The sequence below is a fragment of the Hipposideros armiger genome, unplaced genomic scaffold, assembly GCF_001890085.2.
Source record: "Hipposideros armiger isolate ML-2016 unplaced genomic scaffold, ASM189008v1 scaffold_666, whole genome shotgun sequence".
Taxonomy (NCBI): Eukaryota; Metazoa; Chordata; class Mammalia; order Chiroptera; family Hipposideridae; genus Hipposideros; species Hipposideros armiger.
Window position 1 is genome coordinate 765,409 of NW_017732016.1, and position 17,861 is coordinate 783,269.

Here is a 17,861-nt window from a genome sequence, read left to right on the forward strand (position 1 = left end):
GCCAACTTGGGCCAGTGAAGCAACATCCTCCACAACTAGACTGAAGAACAAAAGGACAGCAACTTGTCTGTTCCTCTTCCCCCAATTCCCCAATAAAAATCTTTAAAAATAAATAAAGAAAGAAAGAATACAATTACTAAAATGAAGAATACATTCAAGGGAATCAACAGATTAGATGAACCAGAGGATCGAATCAGCAATTTAGAAGATATAGTAGCAGGAAGACCGGCACACAGCTTTCACAAGCAGCACAAAAGTGAACTGCAAGAGATCCAAGATGGCGGAGTAGATAAATACTGTGCGTACTTCCTTTCATGAACAAATTTAAATTATGACAAATTAAAATTATAGAGCAATCAACCTGGAGAGTCATCTGAAGTCTGGCTGAACAGTTTTATAACTAAGGATATAAAGAAGCTATGTCGAGTCTGTAGGAAGGGTGGAGATGCCAAAACTGGCTAACCCCAAACCTCCGTGTGGCGGTTGAGAACCAGAAGGGATATCTTGGCTGCGGAGGTCTCCCCACCTCCGCTTGAGGGACACTAACCTCCCCAGCCCAGAGTACTTGTGCTGGGAAGAGGAGCCCCCATATCTGGCTGTGAAAAACATTGGGGATTCTGACCATCCGGGTGGGACAGAAGGCAACAGGAAACCCAGGCATCTTCTTAAAGGTCCCACGCATAGACTGTCTTGCTCCCATGCACTCACCTTGGGCTCCAGCAGATGGACAGTAACTCGGGGGGTGTCGGAGACATACAGGGGGCAGTCTGAGTTGTGTTGCTTCAGGTTGAGGGCTGGAGGACAGTCGCCATTTTCCTGAGAGGCGTCCTCCTCCCATGCAGCTGCAGGCAGGGGCCATCTTTCCTGTGTTGAGCCCACCCCCACACAAGCCAAATCTGAATCTGATTGATCTGGTGAGCTCTGCAGCTCCAACCTGCTGACTCATTGGGACCCTTCCCCACCCAACTCCTCCAACACTGGGGGCACTTTCTCCAAAAGCAGCCAGCCCCAACTGCATTGCACTCTTTCTTGGAAAACTATCAGAGTCTGACAGACCCCAAGTGGAAGGCGAATGGCGTCAGTGTGCTCTGAGACTTTTGCTGAGTAGCTCCAGGCTCAGCACTGGCACCAAACCAGCATTTACATTAACCTGGTGACCACAGCTGTTCCCATTCTAGTGAGTCCCTGAGACCCTGCCTCACCCACTTGTGTACCACACAAGGCTTTATCAGTGGCTGAACCGTAAGGGAGCCGGCAGGTGGCAGCAGGCCTCGGGGTGTCCTGGTACTTTGTGGAGCTACCCCAGGCCCGGTATTAGTGGCAGACATCCTCAGTTTGCAGTGTGGCCTCTTCCCACATGTCTCCCGGGTTAGCACAGGCAGCAAACAATTGTGGATTGCTTTCTAGCTCTTACTAGGTAGTCCCCAGCCGGTCACAGGTAGTGGCTGACCTGGGCCTGCACCAGAGCCCTTCCCAAGAGATATGGAGGTTGGCTTCAGACCACAGCAGAGCACTGCCCAATTAACCCACGAGCAGGACATACAAAGGGCAGTCTCAACAGGTACCAGGGCCTGCTCAGTGGGATAAGTCCCACACACAGCAGCCCATACACTGTGGATGTGGCCAAACCCCACAGCCAATCAGCCTGAGGGTCAATCCCACCCACTGACGTGCCAATAGTAACCAAGGTTCAACTATAACAGGAGGGCACACACAACCCACACAAGGGACACTCCTGAAGCAGCCAGTGTAGGTGACCAGAAAGATTGTGCCACTGGGCCCATAGGGCACCTACTACATAAGACCACCCAGCCAAGACTGGGGCACATAGCACATATACCTAACATAGAGAAACAAACAGGGAGACAGACAAAATGAGGAGATAAAGAAATACATCCCAAATGAAAGAACAGGAGAAAACTCCAGAAAAACAACTAAACAAATGGAGGCAAGCAACCTACCAGATATAAAATTCAAAACAATTGTTATATAATGATGCTCAAGGAACTTAGTGAGAACGTCAACAAAGAGAGAGCAAGCATAAAAAAGGACATAAAAACAATACAAAGAACCAGTCAGAAGTGAAGAATACAATAACTGAAATGAAGAACGCCCTAGAAGGAATCACCAGCAAAAGTTATAAAGAAAAAGAACAATAAATTTGACCACATTAAAACTGAGAACTTGGTGTTTCCAAAAGACACCACAAAGTAAATGAAAAGACAAGCCACAACTCAGGATAGATACTACAACATAGATAATAGAAAAGGGAATAGTAACTAGAATGTATTTTTTTTCTTTTTTTTTTTTTAAAGATTTTTATTGGGGAATTGGGGGGATGGGAACAGTGCTGGGGAATTGGGGGAAGGGGAACAGACAAGTTGCTATCGTTTTGTTCTTCAGTCTAGTTGTGGAGGACGTTGCTTCACTGGCCCAAGTTGGCACCATCATTGCGCTCTTCCCAGGCGAGGCAGATCAGTCGCCGGCTTCTGGACGGCCGCTCACTGCGGCTGCTGGCCGCTCACGCTGGCTGCTGGCTACAGACGGTAGCCCATGGCAACCCACTGCCACAGGGGCTGCAGCCCACGCCGTCGCCGGCGACCCACGGCAGCCCAGCTCCAGGTTGAGCTGTTGTTCAGCATCTTAGCTGCAGAGGGCAGTGTCACTGGCCCTCATATGTGGGATCCGAACCAGGGCCCTCTGGCATCCCAAGCGAGTTCTTAACTATCGTGCCACTCGGCCGGCCCATTCTTTTTTTTTTTTAGCTGAGCCATCCTGCCACCTGTTGGCAGTGCAGCGGCAGCTCAGCTCTGGCCAGGAATCGAACCGGCAACCCTGTTGCTCAGAGCTCGTACTCTTGAGTGAGCTCTTAACCACCTGAGCCATTCGGCTGGCCCCTAGAATGTATTTTTAAAATACCTACAAATCAATAAGAAAATGTGCAAAATACTTAAATAGAAATTTGCAGAAGTGGAAACATGAAAGGTCAATAAACATATGAAAAGATGTTCAAACTCCTTAGAAATTATAGAAATATGGGTTATAATTATAGTAATGCCCTGATCTTGGTTTCTAAATATTATTGCCCTCTAAAAGGAACCAGGGCTCCTTGAGAAATGTCTGCTTTCAGGACTGAGCTAGAGAACACATAAGATGACCCTGGAAAGTCTTATTATACCATGGAATAAGAAAGTGCAGAAAAAACAAACAAAAAAACAAACAAACATGAAGACATTTCAAAGAGACACAGGAACCAGCTTCTTCATCTGTAAGAAGTAAATAACAATGACCTTCTTAATAGGATGTTTGGAGACTATTAAATGAGATCATATTACTACAACACTTAATAAGCACTTGAGAGCATGCATTTCATTTTGTACACATAAATATTTGTGATATATGAAACTTTCTTGCAAGAAATGAGGTAGAGGATCCAGCTTTCTACTTTATTAGAAATTATTATTATTTTTATTTTAGATTTTATTCGGGAATTGGGGGAGGGAACAGCGTTGGGGAATCGGGGAAGGGGACCAGACAAGCTGCTGTCCTTTTGTTCTTCAGTCTAGTTGTGGAGGACTTTGCTTCACTGGCCCATATTGGTATTGTGATTATTGTGCTCTTCCCATGTGAGGCAGTCGCTTGCCGGCCATTGGACTGCTGCTCACGGCGGCTCACAGCAGCTCATGAAAGCTCACACTGGCTGCCGGCCAGCCCCACTGCAGCCTACGCCGTCGCTGGCGACTCATGGCAGCCCAGCTCCAGGTCGAGCTGTTGTTCACCATCTTAGCTATAGAGGGAGCAGCATCACTGGCCCTCATGTGGGAACCGAACCGGGGTCCTGCTGCTCAGAGCTGGCATCCCAAGCCAACTCTTAACTAATGTGCCACTCAGCCGGCCCTAGAAATTATTTTTTTAAAGCTAATTTTGTTTAAACAGGAACTGTTGGCTCGATATGTGTCATTGATTCCTTTCTTGCCTGACACCGTTTCATTTGCTGGCATCTGTGACCTATGGAGCACATCTGATGTAAGTAGTTCTTCCCACAGATGTACAAGTTTGAGCTGACTTCATTGAATATTAGCTAAATGGCTTGCATATTTTTAAACTTCAACTTTCATTAGTCATTATCAAAATCTACTTGGCTATTTGTTTAGCAAGATGAGCTAAATTCTGAAGTATTTTTTCATTCTGATTCAATTTGCCCAAAGTTCAGAAGTTAAAAAAAAAAAGTATTTGCACAAAGAATAAGAAAACAAACACTTCAGATGTCTAAATGCTGATTTACCCTGACAGCAATATGTTAACAATATCCCAGTTTTATTCATTTAAAAAAATAACAATTATACCCTATATTACCTATTGGAAATTGCAAATTCCTTAATCTGTGGGCTTCTTAAGGCATGCCAGGTCATTATTTATCCAAAATGTGTTTCTTGGTCACCTATCACATATCTGACACTGTACTTAGTTCTGGCTGTGAGCAAAAGAGACATGGCCTCTGCTGTCTGGAACTTACAATCTATGTATGCTACATACTTCCAAATGTATCTTCGGTAAGATGAAACAAACCTACATCACTGGTATTCATTCTGCCTCTGGATCTCATGTTGTACTGTGCTTGCATAAAATTAAGTGGTGTTATACAGCTCCTTTTGAAGGATAACTCTAAACCAAAGATATCGAAGTACACTTCACATTTTTTGTTAATTTTATCGGGGAACAGTGTGTTTTTCCAGGACCCATCGGCTGCAAGTCAAGTAGTTGTCTTCAATCTAGTTGTGGAGGGGGCAGCTCCTTGGCCCATGTGGGAATCGAACTGGCAACCTGGGTGTTATGAGCCTGTGCTCTAACCACCTGAGCTAACCGGCCACCTCCACTTTACATTTTTTATTCTCCAATCTATTTTGGCAACATAATGGTGACAATTTTAGAGGCAAAATTTCCACAACTTGGAGACCTCTATAAGAAGATGTGAAAAAAATAGAATAGTCCATGTGCTCTTGAAAGAGACTGGCTTTACCATTCCTCGGTACTACTTCCCCTCCCTGTCCTCCACTCCTCGTCTGTAAAATGGACGATAAGAGTACCTCTCTCAAAGGTTTGTTCTAGGGTTAAGTGCAATGTGCTTAAAACACTGTGGGGGCAGTGCGGGGGGAGTTATGAATAGGTGCAACACACATGCTTTTTAGGACAGTGAAAAGTGCTCTATATGATACCAGAAAGATGGATGCATGACATTATACTGAGGGTGCCAAAAAAAGTATACACATTTTAACGAAGGAAAACTGTATTAAAATTGTAATACTCAATATATACCGATAACAAAAAATGAATACAAGTCATGTTTGACTTCTGCAATTATAAGAGGTGCTCAAAGTGGTCACCATCAGCATAATTTTAATAGTTTTTTTCCTTTCTTAAAATGTGTATACACTTTTGACACCCTCTGTATATTTATCAAAACCCATAGAATGTAAATCAGAGTGAACCCTTATTTTATGTAAACTATGGACTTTGGGTAATTTAAATGTGTCAGTGTAGGTTTATCAATTGCCCCATTCTGGTGGGGGATATTGGTAACGGGGTGGCTGTGTGTGTGGGGACAGGGAGTATGTGGGAAATCTCTGTACCTCCCTCCCTACTGTGAACCTGAAACTTCTCTAAAAATAATCTTCAAAAATGTGTTCAGCACAGAGTGAGCCATCATATATAAGTTCAAAATGAAAAGCAAAACTTTGAAATTCGTTTCTCCTACCCCATAGTGCTAATTGATTCTAGAAATCCATGTCATCCATGTTAGAGAAAACACTGTGTCCACTAAAAGTGGTATATGGTTTTTTTGGTTGTTTTTTTTTAAATGAACTAAAACATAGTACCAAAATTTGGATAAGTTTTTACAAAAAGGTCTTATACTTTAAGACACTAATTTTAACAGTGACTTTTTAAAATCCTGTACAGCCAATCCAGAATCAAACAGTCAGTCAATGCAACATAATGTTCTTTTCTTTTTTTCAGCAATTTCTCGATCTCCTGGCAGGAGATGAAGAAGAGCACGCAGTATTACTCTGTAATTATTTTCTCTCCCTGGGTAAAAAGGTGTGGCTCGTGATGGGCAATGCTATTCCTGAGGTAAGACCACGTGGGCTGGCTCTCACAGAGGCGTGTAGTTGTCTGCCAGGGTGTGGTACCTTCCCGATCATAAACAGGACTTATTTTCATAACAATCCTTTGCGTTGCATGCAAAGTGGCCCTGAGGTTCCAGGGTAGGCAGAGAGAACGAGTGATGAGACATGAAATGGTTTTCGGTGGTACCCAACTGCTGAGCCCTACACAATGCTTTTGACTGGATCTTGTTTGCTGTTTTTTGTTTTTGTTATGGCAAATCTGAACCTTTTACCACCCAAAGCCCCTACCTAGCTCTGTCCTTTCAGTATGAGCCTCCTCCTGCTCAGGTTACTGAGAATTCTGATTCGCTCAGGGATCTGTTATTCATGCCAAGGAGTGAGGGGGATCAGAAGTGGGGCAAGGTTAGAGACCTCTGCTGTCACCCCCACTGCTTTTAGAGGCATCTGCGACTCATCTGGTGGACAAAGAGAGCAAGACATAACCACAGGAACAAAGATGAGAATGTTAGCAGCTATATTTTGATACCATCATTGTTATTTTTATTAGACTGGAGACTTAGTGACCTTTAGAATTTGTTTCCCTGCCCACTGCAAATGTCCCTACATTTTGAGCACATTGGAGTAATTTGGGGTACAAGTTTAGAAAATTCACATGAATTGAAGCAGCTTATCCAAACAGTGTTTCAAAAGAAGGCTATGAGGCTCTAGGAATCCTCTAACTATTAAATAGCACAGGTTCTGCTAGGCAGAGAGTATCATATCTGAATCCTAATTCGTTCTCCATCATTATCTTCCAGGTAGCCTGGTACAAGGAGAAGAACACTGGGCTAGGAGGTCACAAGGCCTGGCTTTAAGGCCCACTCCTCATGAGCTGTATGACTTTAAGAAAGTCACTTCACAACTCATCTTTATAAGGAAATTGGGATAATTTTTGCCCTGCCTTCCTTGGAAGGCTATTGTGAGCATCAAATGAAATCACACATGAGCAATAAATGAATAGATGCTCATTGTAAAAAAAAGAATCCAATAATATAGAAGTATTCCGAGTAAAGAGTTAAACCCCTCCTCAGGCTCCAATCCCCCATTTACCCCCTCCTCACATGAAGTCGCTGTTAAGAGTTTGGTATGTGTCCTCTCAAATCATCTTCTATGCATTTACATAATTATAAATGTACATCAAATATTAGTTACTGTATTAGAAATAGAAGTATTCAGACATAATCAGCCTTCTAAATACCTGAAAGACAACCTTACTGACTCTACAAAGAAAACGCAGTGACTGCTTATTTCCATTAATAATAGTTCTTTAGCCAATCTTAAGATACACTGGTTGAGGAACACAGCTCCTATCTCCATTATGTCACTACACTGCACTAGTAGCAAATGAAGAATTTTGCATAGGTAAACATTTGATTTTATTTCTTAAATCCAACTCAACCTAGAACTTCAAACTGATTTTCACCATTAGTCATGGATTTTAGGAATTAGGAGTCCAACTAAAATAATGAGTTGTTTGTGCAAACAACTTTTGACCTTCCTTAATTGCACAATTAGTTGAAACTGTTTTAACGGCTGTTTTCCTTTAGGGTCCAACTGCCTATGTGCTAACTCGGGAGCAAAGTCACTATTTAATATGGAATCCTTGCAGTGGACACTTTTATGGACAATTTGATACTTTCTGTCCCTTAAAAAGTGTGGGCTGTTTAATAGGTCCTGATAATGTAAGTATTAACATTTCCTCTTAAATATGGTTGACTGACTTGCTTTATTTTGAATTGACCTACTTATTTCTGTTAACATTATATGTATGAAAAATAATTTTATATAAACATCTACATATGCCAATTACAGAAATATAATGTCAAGCACAGTGCAGAACTGTCCTAAATAAAACTGTTGGTTGAATTAGTCACTTGACCTGCAGAGAAGCAGAATGAAGTTAAAGAAAAAATATGGGATTCAGGGTTCAGAGGACCCAAGTTTGTGTCCTGGCTTCGTCCTCAGTTTTCTCTTTCAAAATAGAGTTTACAGTGCCTAATTCACATGTTTTGAGAAGTAAATGAGGCAAATTTGTCCCTGAGAAGACTGAGTTCCTTTCTTTCTCTTTTTTTTAATTTTTTTTAAAGAGAGGTTTCCCAGGTACCACCAGGTGATTCTGGTTGCATCCAGTTTGGGGGACCATTTAATTATGATGGGTGCTGAATAAAGCAGGGGTTAAAAACATGAGGTATGGAATCAGACTGCCTGAGTTTCTAAACTCCAACTGCATCATTTACTAGTTGTGCGAGCTTGGGGAAGTTTCTTCATCTCATACAGCCTCAGATTCTTCAGTAGTAACAGAGGTAGTAAGTAATTACTTTAGAAAGTAGTTGTGAGAAATAAATGAGATCATCAATGTAAAATAACTAATACACTGTAACGACTCTTTACTGGGTGCTGTGATTTTTTTAATAATCATTACCAAGCTTGGTCTCTGAATTTTATGCATCTGTCAGAAAAATTATTTGAGCACGCATCCCAATGTATGTATTTTCACTTATAAATTTTATATATTTACTTGTGCACCTATTTACATCACACATACCGTAAAAAACTCTTAAAAATAAAAGACATAATTAGAAGAGCTAATATTTTCTTCTCATACCCCTGGGGTGTGCACCCTACTTTGAAGACCACTGATCTTCTTTTTACAATTACTGATGAAATTAGAGATAATATATGCAGAGCACCCAGCAAAGTGCCTGTCTTTCATAAGCATTCATCAAATGGCAACTATTATTAATTACCAGTGTGAAAAGAGAACTGTGGTGCACCATTCTCATATTAATTATTATTTGTAATTAAAAGCATTATTAGAATCATACATGATCTGGTAAGCTCCATCTACTTGTATGTTTAGAAAACCATTTTAAGGTCATTAGTAAGCAGTCAACAGGCATTGACAAAGCTTTCAAAGAACTCCATTCTCTGTCAAAATTATTATTAGTTCTAAAAACAATTACTGCATGGTTGACTAAGTCCCATAAAGCCCAAGTTTTGTGAGGAAGAGAGACCCCCTTTCCTCCTCTTCTAACAAGATGGCAACAGTGGCTCACAGAGTCCTGTGTCCAGCATGGCAGCAGTTCCATGCCTGCTCTGAGCCTCAGCCACCCTCAGCAAGGACCTCACCCTCGCTGTGTTGGCCTGGTACCCTGAGTCCTCCACTGCCCTCGGCTCCACCACACAGCCTCTCTGGATTGTCTGCCCTTCTCCTCCGCTCCTCTGCCAAGACACAAGTCTCTCCCCTTTCCACCATGTTCGTGTTGCCACGTCTACTCCACAGCTTGGCTCCTCTCCATCATTCCAACTTGCCCCGATAATTTATTCTCTCCTCTTCTACTTACTGATGTCGTCAGAGTCCAACAATTCTAAAATATGCTTCTTCCAACCTGACTACACCCTAAACAACCATTGCCTCTCTTTCCTTTCCTTCCAAAATTCTTCAAGTACTAATTATATCCTGGCTTCCATGTTCCCAGAAAAGTCAGACTTCAACCCACTATAATCTAGTGGGTTGTCGGAAAAGTCATGACACATTTTTGCAACGAAAAACTTAGAAAAAATATGTCATGACTTTTCCAACAACCCAATAGCTCTTCTTCCCAGACCATCCTAAAGAAATTTAAACTCTGAGAAGTACCATTGTCTTACTAATGGATACATAAATTCAATGGTTTACTCTTTTTCCTAAGAATACACTTCCCACCTTTGATTTCAAAACTCTATGTAATCTGACCTCAATGTTTTTTTGTTTGTTTGTTCATTTTTTTAATTGGGGAATTGGGGAGGGGGACCAGCCAAGTTGTTGTTCTTCAATTTAGTTGTGGAGGGCACCAGTGGCCATCTGACTGGCCATCGGCAGCTCGTGGCCGCTAAGCTCAAGGTGCTGTGTTCAATCTTAGTTGCGGGTGGGTGTAGCCACCATCCCATGTGGGAGTCAAACGAGCAGCCTTGTTGTTAAGAGCGCATGCCATCTGGGTGGCAGCTGTGCTCAAGGTGCCGAGTTCAGTCTTAATTGCAGGTGGACATAGCCACCATCCCATTCAGGAGTCAAATCGGCGCATGCTCTATCCACTGAGCCATCTGGGTGACTGCTCAGCTCAAGGTGTCGAGTTCAGTCTTAGTTGCGGGTGGGCATAGCCACCATCCCATTCAGGAGTCAAATCGGCGCATGCTCTATCCACTGAGCCATCTGGGTGACTGCTCAGCTCAAGGTGCCGAGTTCAGTCTTAGTTGCGGGCGGGCATAGCCCACCATCAAACAGGCAGTCTTGTTGTTAGGAGCATGTGCTCTCACCAGCTGAGCCATCCTGCCACCTGTTGGCAGCTCAGCAGCAGCTCAGCTCGGGTGCAGCTCACTGGCCCATGTGGGAATTGAACCGGCAGCCCTGTTGCTCAGAGCTCGCGCTCTTAAGCTAACTCTTAACCAGCTGAGCCACTCGGCCGGCCCTCAATGTTTTTTCTTTACAGTGCCATTTCCCAGTACTTTTCTGCACATCCCTACCCTATAGCCTAACTGTAGTTCTTACAGACCTTGCTGCCTTAAAACAATTTCTTGATTTGGATTCCAAGTGTCATTGGTTGGCCACATCTCTGCACCCTTTGCTGCTTTTTCTTTATTTCTCCAATTTTGAAAAATCAGAGATCTTCAAAGTTCAAGTTCATCAAGCTTCTTTTCTATAGATTCTTCCTAGGAACATGTATATATGCAGATGACTCCCAAATGTGTATCTCTAGCTCACCTAGCTCTCAGAACTTCAGGCTCAAATATCCAACCACCTACTCAGCATCTTCATATAGATGTCAAATAGACATCTCAAATTTCACATGCTCAAAATCAAATTCCTGATTTCCTTTTTGCACAAAGTCTTTCTGATCTCAGTAAATGGCAACTCCATCAGTCCAGTTACTTAGGCCAAAATCCTCAGAGTCATCTTTGATTCCTCTTTGTCTCCCTTTCTCCCACATCCAATCCATCAGACAATCCTATTAACTCTACCTTCCTAGTATGTCCTAGTATATAGTATCCTAGTATATCCAGAATCCGATCACAGCTCACCACTTTCACCACTACCATTTTGGTCCACACCACTGTAGCTCTCACCTGGATCATTCAAAATGGCCTACTTACTGGAGACTTCACTACTTGCCCCTAACCCCCTTCTGTCTAGTCTCAAAAACAGCAAAGAATATTCCTGTTAAAATAAAAGGCAAATTGTGTTACTCCTGTGCTTTAAACACGCCAATTGCTTCCTAGCTCAGTCTAGAGTCAAGGCCTCCTGTGACCTGATAGCCACCTGCCGCACCCACCCTGGAGCTCTCATTTCTTACTTGCTTTAACTTGCTCACTCCTCCAAAGCCACTCTGTCTTCCTTGCTATTCTTCAAACACATCAAGTACACTTTTCAATTTGCTTTGCTGTTTTCTCTGCTTAGGTGACCCTCCCTTTACCGGATATCTTCATAAATTTCTCCCTCACTTCTTGCATTTCTGATCAAATGTGACCCTTCCAGTGAGAACTTCCCTGTCTACCCTAAAATTTCATCTCTTCTTGCATCATTTTCTCCATAGCTTTTGTGTATGGTTAGCTATTGCCACAATAAAGATAATAAAAACCCATCCCCAAACTAAGGCTTCAAACATTTATTCTCATGGATCTGTGGGCCACCTGGGAAGTCCCTGCTGATCCAGGCTGGGACAGCTCTGCTTCAGGTGCATTTATTCTGGGACTCCAGACAATGACAATGGCAAGGGCACAAGATGCCAGGCAGGAACACACAGAGCCTCTTAAGCTTAGACTTCCAGGTCACACGCTGACACTTCCATTCCATTCGACTGGCCAAAAGTCAAGGGCAGGGAAGTATATTTCTGCTCTTTTAGTGGGAGGAACTGCCAAGTAACATGGCGCAGGATATGGGTATAGGTAGGGGTGAAGAACTGGGGCCAATGATACAATCTACACATACATCGTGTAACATCATCTGACATCCGATGTCTTTGTTTGTGCTATCTTCTTATTAGCTACTGCATAAGGTAGGAACCCTATTTCATTCACTACTTTATCCCCAGTGATTAGAACTGAGCCTGAACATACTCAGTAGTACTTGAAAATTACGTTGAATGCACAAATTTAGCATGCATGCACACAGTCATTCAATACGCCCAGTGTATGCCAGCCAGGAGCTGTGCTAGATACTAAAGATACAATGGTGAATAAGGTACGTGGTGAATATCCTCAAGGCAACAATCTGATAGTCTAGTGAGATAGACAATTATCAACAATGATAAATACTAATAAAAGTAATAAAATAGCCAACAATTATTGAGCATTTACTATGCACCAAGCATTGTTCTAAAAGGTGTGGATGAATTAACTAATTTAACCTGCTCAACAATCTTATGAGGTGGGTACTATTATTATCCCACTTTTACAGAAGAGGAAACTGAGGCACACAGAAGTTAAATAAATATCCAAGGTCACACAGTAAATGCTGGAGCCAGGATTCAAATGCAAGTGGTCTGGTTCCAGAACCAATATGCTACACTGCCTCAACAAGACAGGTGTGATCCAAAGATCAGAGTGCTGTGGAAGCAGACAGGTGGACACCTAACACTATTAGAAGACTGGGAAGAACGGAGTTAGGAAAGGCTGGCCTGAGAAAGGAGTAGCCTTGTTTGTCTTCTCGTAAAACTTAAGTTTCCTATCCTAAGACACTACCTTCAATCTACAATCAATAGTAAGACGCACCTCAGCTTTAGATATAAAAAACAATGTGACAGAATGACCATGATAACTGTATGTAGGATAGATGCCACTGATTATAAAATGCATACTGGTCTTACAAATCAAAATATGACAAAAAGTGTGCATCTTGCATGTCATCTTGTGGTCTCTCTCTGCTGCCTCTCCATACATTCACACACACATGCATATGTATCTAACACCATGTACACTAATGTGGTCTCGTCTTTTTTAGATTTGGTTTAATATTCAACGATATGATTCCCCACTAAGGATAAATTTTGATGTCACCAAGCCCAAGCTATGGAAATCTTTCTTTTCAAGAAGTCTTCCATACCCCGGCCTTGCCAGTGTTCAGGTATAACTCGTTTAACAACAATTAAATGCAGACAAAGAAAGTGAAGAGTTTGAAGTCGTTGTATGGGGTAGCCAGATATTTTTTGACTCCTATTTCTACTCCCAGATATTTTGTCTAAAATAATACTTGTTTTTCAAACTTAGTTGAGCCCAACTCACAATAAGAGGTATACCATCATGTCATGAACCAGTAAACACATATGTGAAAGAAAAGTTTTCATGTAAGGAGTCCCATGACATAGAAAGTATCAGAAAATATACTCTATGTAATTTTTTTTAATTCTGGTGTCAATTTACTCAATTTTATGATTGCTATTGACACATGAAATGAAAATGCAGGGCATGATCCACTGGGGCTCATAAAATTAATATAGATGGGCCCTGGCTGGTAGCAGATTTCAAGTGGCAAGCATTAAGACTGTCTACTACCACTTTTGTTTGAGAGCTAGAAATATAGGTGTACACTGATGTGTAATATAAAATGTTTTTTTAGGGCCGGCCAAGTGGCTCAGTTGGTTAAGAGCTCGCTCAAGAATGCGAGCTCTGAGCAACTAGTGGTTCGATTCCCGGCCCGAACTAAGCTGCTGCTGAGCTGCCAACAGGTGGCAGGCTGGCTCAGCTAATAAATAAATAAATAAATAAATAAATAACAATGTTTTTTTACTATGATAAAACCTAAAAAAAAAGATTTAATATAAAACACTGCCCTAGAGAAATTCTCCCATCTGGATAAAGTGACATATACAAGATTTTTCATAGAAACATTGTTTCCAATTGCCTAAGAATTAGAACAGCATAAAGGATAAATTATGGTACATAGTTTATATTTTATAGTAGTTACACGAGTAAATCAATATCAATGAATCTTAAGCACTCTAAAATATGTTTGCTATTTCTAAATGTGATGTTAAGAAAGAAAAGGCAAGGTGCATAGTCACAGTATAAATTACACAAAGTTTAGAAAACATGCCAAATATACTGCCTAGGGATATGGATATGTGTAGTAATATCAAAAGCAGTTCATTAATTTGCCTATTTCCACTGACTACAATGTAAACACCGTGAGGGCGGGGGTTTTATTCACAGCTGCATCCCCATCACCTGCAAAAGTGCCTGGCACACAGTAGGTACTCCGTATATGTTGAATGCAAGTGCTAGAAAACAAATTCAGGTCATGGTTACTTCAGTGACGAGAGAAGGGAAATGAAACTGAGGAAGAACTACATGGCAGTATATGTAATTTGTGTTTTACTGAAGGTGGGTTGTGGGTCTACTGGCATCTGTTACATCATTCTCTATATCTGCATGCCTGAGGTTTCATAATTTTAAAAAAAATTAGAAAAGCATGATAACTCAAATTAAGTGCAAATGATTTCTAGAACTTCTGAACTGTTTCCCTCTTTTACAGCCAGAAGAGCTTATTTACCAGCGCACAGACAAAGCAGCCGTGGCTGAGCTACAAGACAGGTCATATGATACCCATAAGTTCACATGGAATCTGTCACTAGGAGTGTAATTCCAAACTAGGCGATTCTTAGCCTGGATAAGTGTGAAATAATTTGGTCATTTAAACTTTAATTCGTGTTTCTAGATCCTAAGTACAGATGTGATCTCTAAATCCTATGGCTCAAAAGGAGGTTTATTAGCATCAGTATGGTGTGAACTCCAGCGATGGTGGGTGGTTCTCCAAAAATCCTACCGCAGATTAGAGCTCCACATCATGTTTTTATGGGTTTTGTTCCACAGATCATATCCTGTGCTTAAATATGACTCTTTTGTCCAATTAGTGGCTTCCCGAACTCCAGCTAGTTTATAAACCTAACTCATGGAGATTGGTTAAGAGCCTATTTGAGTCACTGTAATCCTTAAAACCATGCAAGATAGAACTTATTCTCCCAGTTTCACAAATATGGAACCTGAGATTCAGAGAGGCCCACATACTTGTTAAGTGCTACAGGGGGCTGTGAGCCCTGCCAGAGCTTTCTGATTTCAGAGCCTGTGTGCCCTTTCTATTCTATCAAGCTGTGTCAAGAGCAACTAATCAAATTACACAAGCCAAAATGTGGCCCAGCTTAAGATAGTACTGCTAGAAAACACCAATTTACTCTCAATTTCAAATTCAAATAGCCTTACTTGAGAGCCCCACCTGGAACAACTAATACCTGAAAGGATTATTTTTTATTTCTTCTAATAGTTTCAGGATACTATTGATTAGACTCAAATCATCTATTTCTCCAATATTGATGAAGTGCAATGAAATTTATCTGTATTTTCTTGCTCAGACCATCATAAAACCCAAAACAAAGATATGTGTTACGTGTCAAAAGAAAAGCAGATCCTATAGTTGAGTTGTTCAGCAACAGGAAACTGGCGGGGTCCCTAAATTTGTGTTTGATTAGGGATGCACAGGCGGCTTTACAACTGGCAGGGTTTCAATTCAGTCCCAGCTCCCGTCACTGTCATGTCATTTATCCTACCTCCCACTCTGCCCTCATAAAGTAAAATTGGGATAACATTCCCCCCCATAGGGTTATTGTTAGGAATAAATAAAAATGTATAAAAACCACTAGCACAGTACCTAGTGAATAAGGACTCAGTAAGTGGTAGCTATTTTTTCATTCTGTGTTCAAGCTTCACATCCTCTGGACCCAATATCTATCATATTAACTATAAAGTAGGATATCAAAAATTAAGTTACAATGATGATGGATACTTTAAAGGCAGTTTTGAAAAATAATCCTCATAAACAGAAGTCACAAGGCAAGCAATAAATATGTGGTAGTGATAGCCCTACAAATATTTAAAGCTTTCAGCATAAACCCCACCCTATGTTTGAGTCTAATTTATATCTGTATATGTTACCAATGAACAAAGTGATCAAACATCTCTTGCTAAATGTATTGAACTAACTACCCCCGTTATTCAGTGCTCCCTCTTTTGTGTTGTTTCAAGCATGTTATGACCCTTAGGATATCATATACATTCTATTCACGGGTTTATTTCCCACCCCAACCAAACACAATCCTTAAGGGCAAGGATAACTTGTGTTAATTTTTGAATCCCCAGGGATTAGCCCATATTAGGTACCAGCTATGTCTAATGAATGACAACTCTACCAACAAGAATGTGGTTACGTAATCACTTGAATCCCCACTGCATACAAACTATATTTTTGTTTATAAGGGAAAAGTCAAATCAGAAAAAAAAAATGTTTATTTTTTATAAACAGGATTGAAAAAATACTGAAAGAAAAAATTATGGACTGGAGGCCCCGCCACCTGACCCGGTGGAACAGGTACTGTACGTCCACACTGCGCCACCTCCTGCCTCTGTTAGAAAACAGCCAAGGAGATGTAGACGACGACCACAGAGCAGAACTGCTGAAACAGCTGGGAGACTACAGGGTGAGTACAAATAGCTCTCAGCTGAGCCTGTGGATTTCCTGGTCTCTGACTGGAAATTACTCCAGAATGGGTTTTTGGTATCAAAATACCTACATTGCTCCCTAAGTACATAGATGAAGCAGCACAGACTAAAAGATGTGATGAAAAGTTCAAATCTCAGTAATTAACATATTGTTAAATAGCAAAATCTCTATAATATGAAAATACCATTTTATAAGATGATCCAGTGTAAACAAGTAACTTCCATAAAATACATTTCAAGTATTAAATAAGATGAAAACATCTGGCTAAACCATATTAGACTCAACTGTGCATAAAGGTTAAAACCAACCACAGTTAGATTTTTTAAAAGGATATGATTCTATACTAATTGCTTTCAATTGCTAAGAAAAATTCTCATTAATAGACAATATACCCTCTATTGCCTGTCAGTAGTGCTGAGGGTTCAGATCCTACAGCTAGCTGAATAAAACCTAGAAAGCAGTCTCAAACTAAGATAGTAAACCTTGTTGGCTACAAGTGTGAAAGTGGACATTCAATTATATTCACTGACTTACTCTCACCCTTTAATGCCAGGTTTCCAGCCAGGATGTTTCAGTTCAAGTAACAGAAAACAGTTCAATCAGGCTTGAGCAATAGAAATAATTTATTGGCTTATTTAAGTAAAAGTTACAGGCCAGTTAGCTATCAGGCTGTTCTTTTCTGCAAGTCTTCCTCAGGCTGGCTTTTCTCATGGTAGCAAATAGCTGGGACAGTTGCAGGCAGGACTCACACCTACAGACAATATGCACACATATTGCCAAAGCAGGCGACAGCATCTGTGTGCCATTCTTCTCAAAAGGTTTCCTGAAACTCACTTTGAGACTCACTTTGATCATATGCCCATCCCTGTAGATTAATCCTGTGGCCAGGGCAGAGAATGCATTGATTGGCTTAATCTAGGTCCCTGGAATTACATGGGTTACTGTGCAAGCTAGGGGCTATCAGGGAGAGGGAAGGAGAAGTGGAGGGTGACTAGCAGGTGTCTTATACACCAAGTCAATATGCCAGCAACTAAAACAAGACACTTTAGCCCCTCTCCATTTTCTGTACTGCTAACATACAGCTGAATAGAAAGACAGAACTAAATAAGTGACTTTGAGCTCCAGACTGAAGGCTTCTTAAGAATTCCATCCATTTACATAGAAGAGGTGGG

The 17,861-nt window shown here is 41.2% G+C and overlaps 1 protein-coding gene across 4 annotated transcripts in view; it reads left to right on the top strand.

Annotated features, from left to right (window-relative positions):
- CC2D2A (coiled-coil and C2 domain containing 2A) overlaps window positions 1-17,861 on the top strand; it is a 115,997-nt gene that overhangs the window by 97,556 nt on the left and 580 nt on the right. For all 4 annotated transcript variants that reach the window (XM_019626343.1, XM_019626345.1, XM_019626344.1 and 1 more), the window contains 6 exons: window positions 3,937-4,026; window positions 6,016-6,129; window positions 7,712-7,846; window positions 13,141-13,263; window positions 14,671-14,729; window positions 16,492-16,666. In XM_019626343.1, coding sequence (XP_019481888.1) covers window positions 3,937-4,026; window positions 6,016-6,129; window positions 7,712-7,846; window positions 13,141-13,263; window positions 14,671-14,729; window positions 16,492-16,666 — 696 coding nt within the window. The remainder of the gene's footprint in view (window positions 1-3,936; window positions 4,027-6,015; window positions 6,130-7,711; window positions 7,847-13,140; window positions 13,264-14,670; window positions 14,730-16,491; window positions 16,667-17,861) is intronic.